The 19,937-nt window shown below is 36.9% G+C and overlaps 3 protein-coding genes across 4 annotated transcripts; 1 reads left to right on the forward strand and 2 right to left on the reverse strand.

Annotated features, from left to right (window-relative positions):
* Window positions 1–351: 351 nt before the first annotated feature.
* Window positions 352–4,979, reverse strand: LOC120627804. Its single transcript, XM_039895850.1, has 4 exons — window positions 4,113–4,979; window positions 2,637–2,836; window positions 2,017–2,170; window positions 352–807 (listed from the first exon to the last, which is right to left on the reverse strand). The coding sequence occupies exons 2-4, from the start codon at window positions 2,821–2,823 to the stop codon at window positions 366–368; spliced, it is 783 nt and encodes a 260-aa protein (XP_039751784.1). The 5' UTR covers window positions 2,824–2,836; window positions 4,113–4,979; the 3' UTR covers window positions 352–365.
* An 899-nt stretch (window positions 4,980–5,878) lies between these two features.
* On the reverse strand, window positions 5,879–8,246 carry LOC120627803. 2 transcript variants are annotated; one of them, XM_039895849.1, is made up of 4 exons: window positions 7,900–7,958; window positions 7,807–7,831; window positions 7,201–7,400; window positions 5,879–6,906 (listed from the first exon to the last, which is right to left on the reverse strand). In XM_039895849.1, exons 3-4 carry the CDS (start codon window positions 7,385–7,387, stop codon window positions 6,248–6,250), a joined length of 846 nt encoding a protein of 281 aa, XP_039751783.1. In that variant the 5' UTR covers window positions 7,388–7,400; window positions 7,807–7,831; window positions 7,900–7,958; the 3' UTR covers window positions 5,879–6,247. The 2 variants fall into 2 exon arrangements, with proteins under 2 accessions (XP_039751783.1, XP_039751782.1); XM_039895848.1 differs by lacking the exon at window positions 7,807–7,831 and having other exon boundaries at window positions 7,900–8,246.
* A 7,787-nt stretch (window positions 8,247–16,033) lies between these two features.
* LOC120627805 lies at window positions 16,034–17,797 on the forward strand. The gene is made up of 2 exons (XM_039895852.1): window positions 16,034–16,460; window positions 16,800–17,797. The coding sequence occupies exons 1-2, from the start codon at window positions 16,125–16,127 to the stop codon at window positions 17,148–17,150; spliced, it is 687 nt and encodes a 228-aa protein (XP_039751786.1). The 5' UTR covers window positions 16,034–16,124; the 3' UTR covers window positions 17,151–17,797.
* Window positions 17,798–19,937: the final 2,140 nt, after the last annotated feature.

Raw genomic sequence — 19,937 nt, forward strand, 5'->3', positions numbered from 1 at the left:
CTCCATCATGAAAGATTTCCACCTCACCGAATTCAAATGTGATCAATTTAACGAAACATAACATTTCGAATGTGTATGAAATGAATCACATATACGTTATTCTGTTTGGGAGAAACAATACCACACGTACGTTAAAGTAACATAGTATTTATTATATCGCTGCCTACGTAGCATTTTATTATATTACCTTTATTTTAGGGTTTCTATGTATTTGTCTCTACTATATTTAATTTTATTCAGTAACCTTATTTTAATGTCTTCTTTTATGTACTCCCTGATATTTTGTTTTGTTATGTATGTATACTTGATATATAGTTTTTTATGTGCTTTTCCTTCAAATAAAAGACTGTAATTATATTATAAAACTATATATTTTCTCCAAACTGTTCCGAACTTACCCTCCTATGTTTGACCATGGGACTGTTCCTACCCATCGCCATGCTGTTACTTCTGTCCATGACATTACTAGTGCTGGGAAACGAGTTGTTGAAGTGACAAGTGACAGCTTCTTGCATGACATTTGCTATCTGTGCACGCGCCCACATCTTGACGTTTGCGGGCAGTTGCTTCATCTCTGGCAGGAATGACATTAGAAATAACTTGTCACTGTCGGTCTCTTCGGCCACATCCATGTTAAATACGGGCATCTCCATTTCCTCAGGTGCTTCGTCGTACGATGAAATGGATTTCTTGCGACGCTTTCGTTTCACTTTGACCGCCGGTTTATTTTCCGGACCCACTGGGAACAGGGGGTCCGGATCCTCTGAGGGCGAATTGGCGAATATTATATCATTCCCATCCTCGTCCCTGTAACAATATTTGTACTTTAATTTAGAAAATATTAATTTCCTTATCTAATTTTGAATACAAAATTATAAATATAACCGCTCCTTATTTTTATTAAGAAATAATATTACAATTACAATCACCCAATAAAACCGCTGTTTAAAAATACTTTAACAGCATTTAACGACACAATTAAAGAAGTAAAGTGGTAGCTATTGAAAATCATTTCATGAAGTTTGTCTCAGAGTGTTGTTCCCCATCGTCTAAAACATTATAGATTGATGAATTGGTGGGGAACATAAGAATGCTAAGAGTTCATATTTAAAAAGAAGGCGCCATCGATATCGCCAGCGCCATCATCGTAAGTTTGCCATCGCCCACCCAGGGCATGTGAAGCTTTGATAATTAAAGATGTATTTTGTATGACGAACTCAATGAATCTTTATGTTCAATTATTTCATGTAATAGTATAGTAATTACACGGTCTATTGCGTCTACGGTAACTTGCTAATTATTTTAACTCGCTAGTTAATTAATAGTTCATTGTTTCAAGTTTAGCTAATTGTGGGAGATTATATTATATTTACAAGAATTACCAATTCTATACCCACTAATTAAATTTATTGAGGAATTCTTCATGCTTTAAAGTGTTTGTTTTGATAATAGGTATTTTTATTTCTTTCAGAATTTTTTTCTAAAACAATAACAATGTCAATGTCATCATAGCAGAATATTCTAATTCGTATTATTGATATTATTTGTAGTTTTGTACATAAAATTTGTTCAGAATTTTACCAAGAACAGAAGTTATAACTAGGCCGTACCCTGATTAAAATTTTCTGTGTCCCGGATTAAAGTTGAAACGCTCTTAGCAAAAGGCGCTTATTGTTAATCTGATGGGGTGGACCGTAATTCCACTTATCTATCTCTCTTTAGGACATTTGTGAGCGCGCCGTCCAATGTAAAATCTTATCTTTTGCAATGATTTAATCCATTGCCATACTTTTTACACATAACAGAAGAGAAGTTTAGTAATTTTTTGTCTTTATCTTTCTTAAACGGCTACTTTGACCTTTCACAAAAAAAAAATTACATCTGGGTGTATTTTTTACAAAAGATAAAAAAATAGAGGTTTTTATATATTTTATAATAATGCTGCTTCGAGCGATGGTAGGACTCCGTCACTCTGGATTGCGAACAAGATATGAATTTTATTTTATGAAGACTCACTCTTCGCTCACAGTTCCCTCAAAGCCTCCAAGGAAGCTCATCCTTTTGAAGTAGATATAAACACGTCGGTGGCCTCGCTGCGTAGACTTCCTTGCCCTTAGCTCCCGGTTGTACGCGTCGCGGAGAGACCGCCATTTTCTTTGCAATTGCAGCACTGCACAAAAAAAATTGGGTCTTATGCTACTGCTAATTTATTTTTGAGCTAAGTCTCATTAGTAATTTTTGAACGTGACTTAATGTTGTCTGTGTTGTTAATTAAAAAAAAATCACACCAGAAATATGATTCACATTCGTTCTTAAGTGAGTCAAAAGAAAAACAGAAATAGAATGAACTACTTTATAGAATTCATTGTTTCTGTTAATAAAATTACCAGTTATAATTGGATAATAACTAAAGATGAATTCAAAAAGTTACATTCTTTGGTAAATAATTATTCTATAACCGTTGCTTTTTTATATAAACTGTAAAATTAACTAACGTCATATTAAAACCGTTAAATATCTTTTATCTGTTTCTTCTACTCATACAGTTGCCTTATTGAAAACAATCATGGCCTTGTTGCCATGAGCTGCGAGAACTATATAATTAACATTGAAAGGCAGTATGAAGCTAACCGCACCCCGATCGTACGCCGTGGCCTTGTTGAAGCTGTCCCAGTCGTCGTATATCTCCGCACCGACCTCCTTCCACAGCTGCAACTTCTCCTCGCGGTCAGCTGGGTGCTCGGTGCGGTACAGCCCCGGCCGCTTCTTGATCTCCTCGATCAGGCGGATCGGGTTCAGCTGGTACATGGTCGTTTTTATCATCTCCGCCAGATTTCTAATAGGAAGCGAAAAGAATATGATTATCAGTAAATAAATCGATACATAAATATACTTCGACAATACACACATCGCAATCCGCCCCAAAGTAAGCTTGTGTTTTGGGTACTAAGATAGTGATGAATATTTTTATAATAATATACATTAATACTTATATTATAGAAATACACCCAGACACTGAAAAACATTCATGTCCATCACACAAAAATTTTTCAGTTGTGGGAATCGAACCCACAGCCTTCACTCCGAAAGCAGGGTCGTAAAAGATGAGTCAAGGGCTTAGACCTCCTGCTGACCCTTGACGATTACGTTATTACTTGTTAGTTCCGGGAACAAAGGCTGTGGCTGTCAGAGGCACCTATTTCGCCATTTTCACGGGCTGCTATGGGTAATATCTTGGCAAAGATCCCCGTCTCTAACAGATTTAGCTACGAACCGGGTATCGAACCAAGGTTTTCGCGATCCGTATTGAAACATTCTAAAAACTCCACCAGACGAAATATGTATGCGACCTCAATATTTCAAGTTCCCAAACGTGAATCAATCAATCCGTACACGGTCAGAGTCCACACTCGCGATTACAAGGGACATTTGAATTGTAAAACTCTCGTAACTACATATTATGGCGTCATAATAGACAGTTCTTGAATAGGTGTCATAAATCACGTCACAAAATGCATTTCGTAAGCAGTTACGATTTCAATGTCAAAGAGAATCATCCCAGTCGACCGGCCGTATGTAATACACTTCCCATGACCTATATCGCTGCAGACTACATTGTCTATCGATTAAATTCGTACACAAGGGTACTACACGAACATACGTGTTGCCTACAGTCGTACTTAAAAGTTTCAGCTCTAATAAACTACTTATTTTTAAAAAATAATTATGACATAACAATAAATATATAAAAATCAATTCATAATTTGCAGAGTAAATCACCTTACACATAAAAAAACATACAGGTTGAATTAAGAAAACTGAAAACTTTTTTAATGCTATATTAGGCACTGGCCTTATTACCTACCACAAAAATAATAATAACGAAAATGAAACTTCTCCATACAGCTTTGTCAAACATACCTCGGTATAATTGAAATGATTACGTATTAGGTACTATCGGATGTTACTAAACCCAAAGATTAAATATTTTTAATTAAAAGTATTTTAATTATAATATATATATATATAATTTTAATTATAACAAAATTTTCAATCGGGCAATATTACGGATTGAGTTTAACCAACTTTACAATATATAGGTATGCACTTACTATGTATTTTCACACACTTTTTACAATAACTTCTACCCTTCTCTCCTATGTTTACGTAAATTCGATACACGAGCACAGAGTTTATAATATGGACTTTGTTTACGAAGCGACGTTCCTCGTTGCGACAAAAATGACGCGCGCTCGCTCGGCGCGGCTCGCAGCGTGCGACTGCCGTGGCTGCGCCGTGCTGCACGATGGTCGCTGCTGATTGGCTGTTGCGACAGTCGGCACGCCCCCAAGACTGGTCGCACGCACACATCATGTCTTTTTTTTTGCAGTCGGCTAGGAATGTTAGGTTGAGTTTTTACTCGCTTTGCTATTTTATTGTAATGGAAAAGTTTTTAGGTTAATCGGTTTGGCAGCAGGCAACGATACTCTATGTTACTATCCCCGTTGCAAAAGGGGTGTTGTATCTTTAACTACTTTATCTGACTATGACATCACAGCGCAGCGCTCATGCATGCGGGTTTTTTTCGAAGGTGTTGTTAGATCGGCATTGTTGAATATTTCATAAATGTCCGTTTAGTCGATTGAGAATACTGAATTTTATCTCTTCTCAGCTGGTAGCTGTCGGGGTTCCAATCATGTAATTAGCTTTATCTACACCAAGCATTTCTTAATGCAACTTTTGGATAGCAAAACTTCGACAAGTTACAGTGGATGAGACGTGTTTTTGAGTCCGAGTAGACACCTTAAAGACAATGATTAGCAGAAGGATGATTTAAGATTTTAGCATTTTAACATTTTTCTGGATTTTTATAGCAATCAATTTGTATATATAAATTAATTGCGTTAGTAAAGCAATGTGAATCATAGTCAATAACAGGATGGACGTACGACTCAATTCAAATGATTACTAGGCAGTTATGTAGGATAATAAGATACCTATCAAATTTATTAATACCTATTAGGTACCTTTTCATGCAATTTTTTTAACAGCATCCGATATTACTATATGGTTCTGACGCATTGCTGCAAAACACATAAAGAATCTCGACCAACAGATTATAAATACGCCGTCCAGTAGGTATATTATTCAAACGCCATATTTAAAATTTAAAAATATAGAAGTGCCACGGGCTCCGAGTGAATATTTTTTATTTAATAAAAAGCGGCGTTGCCAGCTCGCGCGACCGCGTTTTGTCTTTTCATTTCGTTCAAAAGATTATACCTAGGTAGGTAATATAAGAGATTTTAAAGGTTTTTTTGTAAAACAAATGCCTTATTCCCTATTGTTAAAAATATTTACCTTCTCTATTATTTTTATTTTTAATATGTAGAAAGAGTTTTAATTAGTTGATTTCCTTAATTTAACTAATCTGAGTTCATGGTTAATTTCAGCTCTTCTGAAATAGGCAGCTACAATGAACACAACTATATTCAAAGCATAAACCTTTCTACATAACCTTAATAGGTCTAGAATTATACTGCTACCTGTGTATTATTATATATTTTAAGATTTTCATATGAAAATAACTGAAATAATTTTCATAAACCGTTCTCAAATAAAAGAAATAAAAGTCGTACGTTAATATGTCTCTTTTTTTTTTTCAATTGAACTGAATTTTATTTTATTCAGTCCTCTGGGCAGTTCCATTAAACTGATAGATCGAAACACGGAATTATAGCACTACTTCACTTGATGACGTCTACTTCTATTAGACCGTGTCTTATAGATCTTTAAGTAGTGTTATAATTTTTCTTTTATCAATGAATGTATTAATTTTAGTCATCGTAGAAAACACAAATAAATAATATTAGACAAATGAGATCGAAATTATTACTGTAATAAAAAAATTCAAAATTTTTACAGGATAACATACCTAAATTGCGTTACCATTTACGATAGAAGGATTTTAGCAAATATCACAATTTTAGAGCGTGCCAAATGTTTTCAATTTCTACAAATTATTGAAAAGTCTGGGGTGGTTGGATTTGAAGTGAGAATGCAACTTAGTTCGCAGTATATTTTTAAAATTAATTCAAAACTTAACTATTTTAGAATCTTCGAATTCTAAAATAGTTAAAAAAAAAATTGCCATGGAAAACTGCCAGGAATTGACTCTATTCTATATTTCAAATTTATTATTCCAACACATTCATATATTTAGCACCCAGTTTAGAGCAAGCCATTACTATTCAATATAATATGCAGACGTAGGCTCCGGTTTACAAGCCTGGCTCTGGTCGCTCGATCGAATATCTTTGATTGTTCTCAGAACTTCGTATCTGAACTTCAGTTTCTGATCCATGTCGAACTCCCGCACTGCTGGTAGTAATGAATCAAAGAAGGAACGGTCTTCGTCGAACGTCGCAACCGACACAACTTCGCTACCGACTTCTTCGTTGAGTCGCGACATGGAAATCGGGTTTTCGAATTCCGAACACGGCATCGTAGTCATAGTGCTCATAGCTGGGTCGACTATTTCTATGGTTGGCCAATTCTTCCGTCGGCTTTCATCGACGTAACCCGTGTCTGTGCTCGATGTGTTAACGATTTCTATTTTTTTCCTTTTCTTTGAAACCCTGCGGCGTTTAAGGTGCTCTATGACAGATGGTTCATCGCTTTCGCCCGAGTTGTTTTCGTTGTTAGCGTCATCTTCTTCGTCACTGGTCGGGTCGTTGGATTGGTCGTCGCACTTGTTAGAGCCGTTGGGGTTGGGTTTGTACCGGGTGTCGAGGAATGTGAGTTGCTTCATGAAAATGTAGCCGCCGGACTTATTAACGCGTGTGCTCCTTACGTTCCGGACGTACGCGTCCCGGATGTTGCGCCATTTGTTGTATAATTTGCGATCTACCAGAAAGAAAACATTTTTAAATTTTATCCGTCATTGACAATCAGAGGCCTATACTTATCTACTTAATTGCATGAAATTAATTTTTTAAATGTTTAGATATCAGGTTTGCTCATTTTTTTAGTAAATAATCACAAAAAAACACACTTGCAAACTTTAGACTTAGAGAATAGTAATAGAATGACTACCTATATGGAGTAAGTCGCATCTATTACACTTGTGCCAACTTAGACATTGTCCACTGCCTATCTTCGCCAGTAGCATCAGAAGAGGAAAACGTATAGGTTACTCACAAACTTCGGCCTGTTCGGGTTTAGTGAGCGCGTCGAAGTCCTGAATGAAAACCCTGGCGACCGCGCACCAGGCCTTCTCCTTGGCGCTGTTCCTAAAGGGCTTGCCCTTGGAGTCCACGTCCCACAGCTCTCTATGCTTCTTGATTTCTGCGATGAACTTCTCTGCGTCCAGCGAATATGTCGACATGTTCACTTTTATACTGTAACAAAACAAAAACTCGCTTTTCAGAAGAAGATACTATGGAATGGACCCAAATTAATGATATTGATGCATTCCTTTACTCATTATCTCTGACCAATGTGAGAAAGAATTAAAGCAACAGACTCACTTTGCAATGTACTTAGGCAAGCAGAAGATTACACGGACAATGAAGATCGCATTTTAAAGCTTTATTAATATGTTAAAAGTAAGAGACATTAAATAAAATCTACAGTTACAAGTCTTAGTAAACATATATATGTGTAGAATAGGAGATGACAGGTTACTCGTATGGGAACTTTTCAGGTGTTGTATTCAGACGAAGATGAAGGCAATCGCTAGCTTATACCTAATATGATTATGAGAAAAAAATACATAACAGTTAATGTTAGTTTAGTTCTGCTTACCTATAAGGCCTACAAAGAGTGCTAGCTAAAATCAAATATAAAATGTTAAACACTAGGATATTGTCTTAAAATATAGCACCACAAAGTAGGTACCTAATAATAGACGTTTCAGATTGGTTAATGCCAAGCACCAACCATCCGACCATGTTACAGTTGAGTTTGGTCAGACGTAGTTCTAAAACGCAGCGGTTGGTAGGTGTCGCAGTTGCACGCACCAGTTTTTTATCACGACATTCGAACTTTAAATGATTAGAATCACTTCCCGTGCCAATCCCGTTATAGTAACACGGACGTGCCCATAAACCCCGTTATTGAGTTTAACACAGTTTTAACACAACAAATTCTAGCAAATACACTTCAACGTTGGAACGTGAGCGTCAAACTGATGCGACGAAACCGCGCGGAATGACGCTAACACGGGCTGCGATAGGACGCGTTCCACCGTCCGCGCGGCGCACACGAATTAGATCCTTATTGCATTGAGCTAAGAGCGACGGCCAAGGCCGCAGCCACTGCAAGCCGGAGCGGCAACGTCGCAAACCGCAATCGTGAGTCGACGAACCGCGCTGTCGCCGCCGCCTGGTCGTTCCGCAACACAACTCTCTTTGAAATAATTCCTAAAAGAATTTACATTTGTTATGTAGGTGGGACCTACTATCATTTTTAATTAATTAATATTTCCGCATATAAATATTTATAATAATGTTGCAGGTATTATTATTTTCTGATATGAATAAACAATGAGTTGGTAGTTAATCGAACTTTTTGTTTTTCAGTGTTAGGTAGGTAAGTTAGTTAGTATAAAACTTGACCTTCGTAACGCAGCGGTGTGCACTGCGTGGTATTTAAGTTGCAGGTCCCGTGTTCGATTAATTCGAAGTTTTTATCAATATTCAGTTTAACTTACTTTCTTTGTTATTGAAGAGCTATACCGATCGTTAGGTGAAAAGTTTGCTGCTAAGGCTTTATTCTGCCTAATAATTTTCGCGGTCGCTCGTTCATTTCACTCGGAAAGCATCGTCTCCATTTCTAAAGATTTCTTCATAAAACACGGAATAGTTAATAGTACGTAGGTACATTGGATAGAAGCAGGCGTTACTTTGCGGAATTCCATGATATATTGTGAAAAGTACGTACGTACCTACTGCAACAAAAGTAGATTCAATTCAAAATTTCTTTATTCATGTAGGCCTATCAAGGGCATTTATGAAGCGTTCATATTATATGTTTACCTAATTGTAAGGGGATGGTGATTACTTCGTTCGCCAACTTAAACCTAAAGTTAAGAGGGTTCCAAACGCGCCCTGGTTTAAGACGAGCCCACAAGAAACTTAGCCGGCTAATTTTTTTTTTGTTATCACCATCTCACAGTAAATTATTATTAAGCTTTGAAGTTAGAGCAATTCACACCCAAGCATTTTTATCGTTTAAGTAATCCTTAACATTATAATAGGATTTTTCTGTAAGCTTACGTTTTATATAAACTTTGAACTTATTGAAAGAAAGTGAGAGAGGAGTAATTTGTTATAAAATAATATTATGCAATTGAATTAATTATAAGTTTTATGTAGCCTAGTAAACTGCACAACGAGCTTAAAAAATTTAAATATGTACTGATTATGCAACGTTATTATTTTAACTTCTTTAAATTTATCCCTTAATGACTCTCTTGGGCCCATTTTATATATCGCACGAACAGCCCTTTTCTGCAGGACGAAAATAGAATCTATATCAGCAGCATTACCCCATAATAAAATGCCGTAGGAGATAATGCTATGAAAATAACTTAAATACACTAGCCTAGCAGTTTCTATATTTGTCATATGACGAATCTTTTTTACCGCGTATGCTGCAGAACTGCCTGTTCGCAGCATACGCGTGATAAAATATTGATATGTGAGCCCAATTGAAGTTGAGATACTAGGTATGTTGGTCTTGGACAAGGTTTCAAGTAAATAAACTATTAACTATGCTATGGCTAGCATAGCATATAAAATTAAAAAAAGTTAACGTATTCTTGCCTATATGTACATATAAATAAATATAATCTACCTTCCTACCTACCTACTTACGAAATTGTAAGTTTGTCTTCATTTCGCATTCGACTCCTGCATTGTTACATCTGGCCCATACTGCTATATGGATGCGAGGCTTGGACTATTAAAGAAGACCTCAGGAAACGCATAGAAGCATTTGAGATGTGGACATTCAGACGTATGTTAGCCATTAGTTTCACTCTCAAAGTATCCAATGAGGAAGTTCTGCGACGCGTCAACCAACGGCGTGAACTTTTGCACACCATCAAGATCAGAAAAGTTGCATATCTGGGGCACGTGCTAAGGCACGAGAGATATGAGCTCCTTCAACTTATTATGATGGGAAAGGTTGCAGGAAGAAGAGGCGTTGGTCGCAGAAAAAAGTCCTGGCTTCGTAATATCAGAGAGTGGACTGGAATCGCGAGTGCAGCAGAATTATTTCGCCTCGCGAAAGATAGACAAGAATTTACGAAGCTGACTGCCAACCTTCGCTAGTCGGAGAGGCACCGCAAGAAGAAGAAGAAGAAGTTTGTCTTCCTATAATAATATTGTGAATACTTTACTGCTACACCAACTAGATAATTGAGGAGTCTCTCTCGCAATTATAAAACTGCTGGTAAATACTATATGAAAAGGTTCTTTAAAAATGCGACTACGGTCTTAGGGAAGGTATGGGAAGGGGTCCCATAGTGGGAGGAGACCCGTGCTCTGTGGTGGGCCGGTAAAGGGTTAATGAGATGATGATGAATGTGTAGTAATGATTTTACAGTTAGGTAATGTTTAATTTAATACTGTCTTAGTGCGTGCAGAAACAGTTTTTTCCAAATGTGCATGGATACCTACATATAATCGCATAAAGTTTTACCGTTTGTAGGCAAAGTTTAGAATTATTGCACAAGTTGAGCTGGGAAAAATTTCAATTTCCCCTCTCGCCCTGCAAAGTTAAAACTTCAGCCATTGATATTGAGTTCAGTTTGTGTAAGGATTGGCTTGAATATGTAATAGTTTTTTTTTTTTTTTTAATTTTCTTAGATACACCATTCGTCCAATAGGGCTAGTATGCGCGCCACGGTTTCTTCAATTTAAAGAACAGACGGCAGGCGCCAACATACTACGACTATTTTTTAAGGTTGACTCATACGCGGACGAAGTCGCGGGGGTCCGCTAGTAAAATAAATCTATTATTATTTCTGCCACGAATTCTAGTAGGGAAACCTTTTCATTTGATACCTATATTGAGGGAATTGGCAAATGCGCAATTATGTGGTGGCGATTGGCGGCCATCTTGAAACGATTTTTATCAAACATAGATCTAAAAAAACAAAATCGGTTCATCCGTTCGGGATATACAATGCCACAGACTGATACACACCTAGAGACTTTAAATTTATAACACCCGTCGTGATTGCTTCGGGGTATAAAAATCACAAGGCATGGGTATAATTTTGATAACATGAACTTACCTGATATTATTATTATTTGGTTTGACTTCTATGCTATTCATCCGATAAGTATGAAACTGGCCATGCATTATGATGATAATAAAATTATTGGGTGCTATTTTATTAATTTTAATGTATTGTTTGTTACAGGTACATACATGAAAGTAAGCCATTACATTGCGACAGGAAAAATAAACCTTTCTCGTTAAACGTTCTCACTAAACCTAGGAATGGCCTAAATCGAATGCCTAATAATTTAGGTGATGTCTCTGGAAAAAAATGTTTATTAACTCTTAGGTTATAACTATTGGTGAAAGGTCGATGTATGGCTAGGAATCTCCTTAGATTAAGCGGTACCTATTAAGGCATTGCCTCGTTCGTCGTTAGTGAAAAGAGGCATTAGTAACTTAACAGAATAATTTTTGAATATTTTTTATATTACCAATATAAAGTTGCAATTATTAACCCATCCCTTCCCCTCGTCAGCAAAAGTAAGCACAGCTTTTACCCCTCCCCTCCCCATGCTTACTACTAATAGGTTTGGTATAGAGGACTGTAACGCACATAACATTCATTAAAATAAAATTTACTGACACGCTATTCGACATAGAGTAAGTTACCAATATTAGAAACATAAGTAATATTACGAACAAAACAAAGCTCTTTTAAATTTTTGGTATATTTATTAATTCCTATTCCTATTCTATAATAGTCTTCAGTCTATGAGACGAAAATCCATGATTCTAAGTTTTCGATGACATTGGATGTTTGTTGCTCAATGTTGGTTGTGCTCACTTTCATCCGATTTTGGAATGTAGTAGTAGATAATTACTGCTGACGTAATCACTATCTAGATCCTCTCACCTCCCATGCATGCCTACCCTAGTATTTATAACTAGTACTGAAATATTTCTTCATTTTTTATGATCTGCATACCCTGTGCATACCCTCAATGCACGCCACTGCCCCCGGGTCATCAAAAATAAGCAAAACAAAGACCCATTATTCCATTTATTATTTGTCATATTAATTGGAATAGGCTTGTAATAAGGAGAGATTTAAATGAATAATTATAATGATGATATTACCAAATACATACTTACGTTATAGCAAAAGGGAGATGTTCACATCGTAGCTACGGTAAGTTTTCTTTAGTAATAATTAGGTAGATTTAGGGGTAATTTATATTAGAGAAGATTCTCACGATAGGCTTTCTTCTGATGTTCGACTATAGTAATACTTACTGTTTGATGTACCTATTAGCTACGTACCGCTTTATTAAGTCCTACCTAATACCTACCTGTTAAATGAGCTACAAATTATAATCTTAAAGTGAATGTAGAGATAACGATCTTCTCAAGGATTCGCAGTTATTAGAACGTATAGTTGTTTGATCTGAATAGGTAGGTAGGTAGGTATCTTTAGGTAGAGCTATATTTGTTACAGAGGAGTTGCCGTTTCTGACCTACCTGTGTTTTCTGGTAACTATTCGGTTTTATTTTCTGAGATAATACAGTGGACAACCCTTACTAAATGTAATGACTAGCTGCACCCTGCGGCTTCACCGACGTTAATTTAAGGAAAAACCCTGTTAATATAGGTATACATAATATAACAATTTCATGAGGTTGAAACTCTATTAACTGGTATAGGGTATATAGGTAATTATGATATTTTATGTACATCACGCTATGATCAGTAAGAGTAAAATCATAGTACGATTCCGACACGTGGTGGTGCTTTTTTACTTTTTATGGGTTGTTGGCGTACGGTTTTGTACAGTTGTTTCTCTAAAATTAGTGATCTTATAAAATATGTGGAACGAGTTTTTTTATATAAATACTGAAAGAGGTACCACCCTCCATCGGCTTAGTGCTGCTCCCTTTTTCAAATAACCTTGTAAAAATGCCTCAAAGAAATAAAGAGATAGATAGGTAGGTACCTACTTACCAAATTCAAATTCAAAATTCAAATTCATTTATTTCAAGTAGGCCTACTTTATAAGCACTTTTGAAACGTCAAGTATGTATGTTTGTGTGACTCTACCACCGGTTCGGAAAGCAGATTCTACCGAGAAGAGCCGGCAAGAAACTCAGTACCTAGTTGCTCCTTTCCAACATCAACATTTACAATCATTATCATACCAGTTTTGCTTGGTACCCGTACGGCAACATGTTTGTGTGGGCGTAGTCATTTTAACGCAAGAGTAACAGGTTTGGTCTAGTGGCTTGGCCTAATAGGATATTAAATGTAGGTATAATACCTTTTGACCAAACGACGAGGGCCTATCAGTTTACTTTGACAAAATGCTGCCTCAATTCAACCAATTGAGTTCCACTGCTAGACAGATGCCTTTTGTAAAGAGTTCCACAATCTAGAGGCAAGCGGCCCAGGACCGTAGATGTAAGTTATAGACTGGTACTAGACAGCCTCCCAAAATGCCAACCTCACCTGCCCATGGTGCATCCTGCCGCCTGCCCAGCGTGGTCATTACCGAGCAAATGAAGGTTTGGATGGAGAAAAGAAAATTTGCCTGATAACTTAGAAATAAAATATGGAATATTTAATTCATCATCATTAGAACCTACTTATTGTTCGAGGCCCTATACAGAGCCAGAGCATGCTACGCTAAGGCGGCAAGGTGTAAAGCGCCTTCTATGCAGCGCCATAGTGTATTTTACATAGGCTTATTGTCACGCGCAAACTTATGTTATTTACCAATTTTGGTTTTTGGATTTTTTGTTGGTTCCTTGGTACCCAAGCAGGTAACTCCATAATTTTTTTTTGCCCACTACAATTTAGCCCTTGACTGCAATCTCACCTGGTGGTAAGATGACGCAGTCTAAGATGGTAGCGGGCTAACCTGTTACGGAGTATGATAGTCATACCCCTATAAGGTTTCTACGCGACATCGCACCGGAACACTAAATCGGTGAGCGGCACGTAGACCAGAGAAAATTCAGAAATAATAAATTCCCAAATTAGGGGAATCGAACCCGGGAGCTCCTAATTAAATTCACAGCGCTCACCGTTGCGCCAGGGAGGTCGTCAAAACAATATTAGCTCTAAGCCAAAAATTACAGTTCAAAAAACAATTTGATTGTAGATATCTTTGGTGGTCAAGGTGGCCATGTTGACTTTTAGTTGAAGTTACGGAAAAATATTTCACCAACCTAGTCTCTAGCTATCTTTAAGTGACACTTACAAGGTTAAGAATTTAAGATAAATCGCTTTCTTAAATCAAATGAGCTCACGGTTTACAGCACTTACAGTCGAACGCCATAAAGAAACAAGCTTCCACAATACCACTCCTTCGGGAGTCAATGCGAAATCAAGTAAATATGATATAGGTACCCACGTCCTGCCTAGTTACTATCAAAATAATTAACAGCGCGAAAGATCTCATCTTATCTTCGTGAACAATACGCGTGATTGTGAGCCTACGAATCAGTTCCATTACCCACAACATGCAATTATGATACAATTATTTAAATTACGCCATTGGGCATTGACATTGAAAGTGCACGTTCAAAAATAGTCCGAAAACAACAGATAATAAAATTAGTTTTAAAAAGAATACTGTGCACGCGTTCTAAATTCCAATTTCAAAACAGTCTCGTCGCGTACGGTCGGGTGGGCGTCGAGCGTACCCACGTAAACTTGTACAACGTATAGCTCTTATCTGTATTGTTGTATGGGCTATATTGCAGCGACAGTGTATCCTAGTATAGGCGCATGGGACTAGCGTGCGAGCCGAGGTATTGATGTAGGTGGATATGAGCGGCAACGTCGCACCGGCTTTACCGCGACGGTACCGCTACGCGACGTTGCCGTTTCGACCCACTTCCAAGCCGACCGGCAACAGGGGCCGACAGGCTCGCGTTTTTTTCACTTTGCTAAATTACTGCGAGTTTGTTTACGACTTAATTTGTGGACGATTTTTAGATTCCATTAAATGCTTCCTGGATAGGCTTTGGGGCCTACTCAAGTTCTATAAAAGTACTTTGTTTACCTGACTCTTATTTAGGTATTATTTTAAAAGCACAAGCTATGACTGAACTTCCTAAGATAGTAGGTGTAGATATGTTCAAAATATCTAAGCCAGAATTCAGGGAAAACATAATTGAGAATGACTTTACTCTTTTTGGCGTTTACGAACATTTTTCTATGAAGGTAACATTGTAGCTAAAGGTAAAAATTCAATGTTAAATAAGCCTAAACTAAACTATCTAGGTACCTACCTATCTATGAAAGACCATCGAAATACTCAGCGTAGAACAACAGTGCTATTTTTTGCAACATTGAATTGGCACAACTTTGAATCCTGTCAATTGATTGGGATTATTAGGAAGAACACTAGCTTGTTCTAAACTGAGTAAAAAGTGGTGACGATGCATTTTGGCTGATAGGAAATCCCTATCAAAGCTAAAAATTTGCTAAATTAGGTATTGCCTCATCTAAATATAGCTACCTATAGACACTATTGAAACTGGAAATCATTATTGGTCTCCTAAGTTTTTTACATCGCGTCGCGCGTTTTAAGGAAAAAGAAATAAAATTCGGGATTAAGAATCACTTCTTAGGTTTTATAACGTGATCTTCTGCATAATATTTCGCCATGTTACCTAAGGTAACTTCAATACGCCATATTGAAAATGGGAAAAGAAAGTCTCGTTATGACGACTCAGCATGTGCGTTTTCATCCTGTATCTTCCGTCTTTGACGCACGCGTATAGCGTACCGCCAAAGTGCATGCGTCAAACTAGTCGAACAACAGCGCACGCCTCTAGCGCACGCCAATCTGGCGTAGATTGAACTTCGTGCGTTTTAACGAGTCAACATGGCGGAAGATAAGGATAAAACGTTGGAATTTATCGATGATTATCAAACATGCAGAATATTGTGGGACCAAAATAACATAGATTACACAAATAAAAAAAAACGATACGGCGCTTTGACTGCCCTGGGGCAAAAACACAATTTGGACGTGCAAATGGTCAAGAACAAGATAAAGAGTTTGCGTTCGTACTTCTCGAAGGAACATCAGAAAGTGATCAAAAACAGTGGCGGCGCGTCGGGCGAGAGCTACCAGTCCTCGTGGTTTGCGTACAACTCACTTTTGTTTATATTGGATTCCTCAGCGCCAAAAGAAAGTGGAGATAATACTTACGAAAATGTAAGCCCACCTACCTAGTGCTTTCTTTGTATTGGGAACAATATTTTTAGCTATTTTTTTTTAGTTTGATTTGTACACTGTATTGTTAACAACAAGAGCCCTATTTGGAAAATAGGTTAACATTCTTGAAATAAAAAACGGAACTCGTCAACGCATACTAAAAATCAAAAGCGATTAGCCTACAAGTTATTTTTAATAATAAAAGTTAAAAGTTCCTAATATTGTCCCATGAGTACCTAGGTACTTACTAAAGTTGTGACATGCCATTTAATTTTATGTGCCAGTTTGGTTTTCTAAAAGTCCTTTTTTTGACTTACTTTAGATTTGACTTAATTTCAGTACTCCGCGACAACGGAAGAAAGTGCAGAGTATGAGGCTTTGCTGAGTACAAATTTATCGGAAGGTGAACACGAGTTTATTCAGCCAGCACGAATAAAGAGAAATTTTATCAAATCCAAAGGAGACGACAGATATGAAGAGGCGTATGATTCAAAGGGTAGTGCAGAACAAAGCAACAACGATGAATGCTCCACATTTGGACAGCTGGTAGCGCATAAACTGCGGAAGCTCAATCCCCGGAATAAGTTATTAGCTGAACGTCGTATCAGCAACATAATCTTTGATCTGGAACTTCAGGAAATAGATCGAGTTGACAACTCTGTTTTTTTATCTGCTTTACCACCAAATTAAGTGTTAACCAGAGCTCTAGAAACTTTTCCAGTTCGTACGAGATCTAATCTCAGAAGTTATGGTGGCCCAAACAATTAAGGTTGATGAAAATCAGAGGCAAAGGTGTAGTAGTGGTGTAAAATAGCAAGGAATGCAGAGATTGGTAAAAAGTCGTATGTGTTATCAATGGCGATACTACAGCTCTATGTAGATTAAATAAACTTACAGATTGACACTTATATGATTAGTCAGTAGATACCAAAGCAAAACCAATCGAAGTTTTCAAAAGCTTTTTACTAAAGATTGCCTTTTATCAGTATTACTTAGATCTCCCAAAGATTTCAGTAATTAAAAAAAATACCTTAAGGACTCCATATATGAACGAAATATAATATATCTAAGTCGCCTGTCTTATTGTGTCGGCGCGATTAGTCAAATGAGTAAAAAAAGTATGATATTTTGTGGTTATTCATTATAATTATCTGCATGTTATATCTTTACTAATCTGATCACTGCTAATAACATATTCGTGTTCCACAGTTTGTATGGAACATGACAACTGTTACAGGTGTGGCAAGCGAAATGTTAGCCATTGTTTTATTGATTGCGCGTACCCAGCAGTAAATTCATGGCAAAAGTAGCTTATTATTTTAATTTGTCTGTATTAATCTCCTGAAAATCCAAAGATTAGCCCGAATAAAACAACTGTTAATCTTTAATACTTGCGTATTTTTGCGTTCGTTAAAATAATCATATTATGTTATTATATCCAATTCACAGATATACGCTTTAAATTTATTTATATGTATTGATGAAATCGATTAACCATCTTTTGTTTTTGGTAGCTTCCAATCGGAATTTGCCTCTCAGCATGTTGAATTGTTCGATGGACACGACTAGCATTTCACCATTTGTTTCTATAAACAGAGTCAATGTACTCAATCGTTAATACCCACTTATGCCGTAACAGAAAAAATAATAATATGTATAACCTGTATAAATAATATAATGATCCTTTAATCATAGAACAATTATAAAAGTACCTTCGCTAGATTTTTTGCTTCGATCTACAAGTGGTACACTGTGCAGTGCACAAAATAAAGAGATAAAGTGTGCGACATTTTTCATATATTGAAAGTTATATGTATTATGTTGAAACATATGCAATTTAAGTAACTTATCATATAGATAGGTTCCTACTCAAAGATATTCATTCCGTCATTTTCATTTTTGTTTAATTGCGCCACTACATAGTCAGGATGATAGATAACATAGGCTTAAACATGGTGTTAAAGTGCAATTTACCCTGAGCGTATAACGTTTAGGTATGTACAGAACGACTGCATTTAAGCTAAAAGGTATGCAACTTCTGTACTGAGGTGCCCGGACTCTGGTGGTCTGGACACCTCATTACAGAAGTACCCATAATTGGGGAAAAGATTTATACGCTTTTAATCGTAAATCTCTTACACGTGTTTTGATACACGAAAAACTAATCTACACTAAAACAAATCTTGTTTTCCGTATACTTCTAAGTTAAATAAACTCTAAAATAACCTGCATTAAAGTCGAAAGTTCTGTTCCTGTTTATATTAGACACGATCCGCGTAAAGCCTTGGCCGTACACATTTGAGCTTTAATACAAGGTCATTAGACCCAAATCACAATGTGTCGTTCCAGAGTTTCGATACTCGAATACGACGTCAGTACTATTCTGGCGTACAAGTTTTATACTAAGAGTACAGCCATGGTATTCTCTTACTGCAAACTGCACTAGGCATAGCTGTTTTTGCGCCACCCGCCCACACAATGCACATCCGGCGCATTGTCCGATCAGATGTGCATCTTCATGCTCTCCCGCGTATACCCTAGCGTACCCATGGATATAGCAAAATGCACCTTATTACCTATGTGATAAGATTTCAAATTATTGAATGATATGTGAGCATAGTTAAATAACCAATAGATAGGTAAAATTGCATATCATTTCGTAGCATGATAAGTGAGCTCGTGTCCTTATATTTTACCTGTGATAAGTGATGACAGATTATTCATCGCAGTCAGAGTTTATTGAACTTCATCATAAACCCCTAAGGAATTCAGTCTTAAATTAGCAAATGTATTTATACTATCACTTCACAATAATGGTATCATATACTCGTATGTGTAAAGGTTTTATAAGTGCCGTGATAGGCCTACTAGAACAAAGATTTTTTGAAATTGAATTTAAATTTGAATGCTGTAACCCTGGGTGTGCCTTGCGTAGTCAAACTAGCTTTATCAGAGCTCTTCTTTCCAACTCGGAACTTCCTTTCAAGTCACTCTCCAATCAACTGTTCTAGATTTCACTCCGCTGTATCGCCCTCTAGCTGGTCTGCCAAAAAACCGTCCATATTATGAAAATTAAGCTTAATTTTGTATACTCCGCGAAAAGCAGGAGAATCTGTACGGTGTAATTTATAATTTCTTCAATCTTTTTACTCCACACCAAACAGATCTCCGGTAATGTTCCCCTCTACCCTCGTTTCGCTCCGAAACTGGAGCATCTTCAGGAGATGTTGACTTTAAAATGAATAACTGAAACGTGCGTAGAGGGTCCATTGCCGAAGATCCGTTTGGTGTGAAGTATAAGGATTGAAGGAGTTATAAATACGGATTCTCCTGCTTTTCGCGGAGTATAGCAATTTAAGCTTAATTTTGATAATATATCATGGATTTCCGTAAAGTAACGCCTTCTTCTATCCAATATTTAAAACCTCCGTCTTTGCGTCGAACATGTCCTGCCCATCTTGTGAGATAGAAAAACCT

This window comes from Pararge aegeria, chromosome 12 (assembly GCF_905163445.1).
Source record: "Pararge aegeria chromosome 12, ilParAegt1.1, whole genome shotgun sequence".
Taxonomy (NCBI): domain Eukaryota; kingdom Metazoa; phylum Arthropoda; class Insecta; order Lepidoptera; family Nymphalidae; genus Pararge; species Pararge aegeria.

Coding starts and splice junctions, on each gene's coding strand:
- LOC120627803 (XM_039895848.1), bottom strand. CDS start 7,952: ATGGTCGGATGGTTGGTGCTTGGCATTAACCAATCTGAAACGTCTATT. Junction 7,401..7,899: donor TCTGAAACGTCTATTATTAG/GTACCTACTTTG, acceptor GTTTTGTTACAG/TATAAAAGTGAACATGTCGA. Junction 6,907..7,200: donor ACCCGAACAGGCCGAAGTTT/GTGAGTAACCTA, acceptor TCTTTCTGGTAG/ATCGCAAATTATACAACAAA.
- LOC120627805 (XM_039895852.1), top strand. CDS start 16,125: ATGGCGGAAGATAAGGATAAAACGTTGGAATTTATCGATGATTATCAA. Junction 16,461..16,799: donor GAGATAATACTTACGAAAAT/GTAAGCCCACCT, acceptor ACTTAATTTCAG/TACTCCGCGACAACGGAAGA.
- LOC120627804 (XM_039895850.1), bottom strand. CDS start 2,823: ATGATAAAAACGACCATGTACCAGCTGAACCCGATCCGCCTGATCGAG. Junction 2,171..2,636: donor GGCCACGGCGTACGATCGGG/GTGCGGTTAGCT, acceptor TTTTTTGTGCAG/TGCTGCAATTGCAAAGAAAA. Junction 808..2,016: donor GAGGGAACTGTGAGCGAAGA/GTGAGTCTTCAT, acceptor ATATTGTTACAG/GGACGAGGATGGGAATGATA.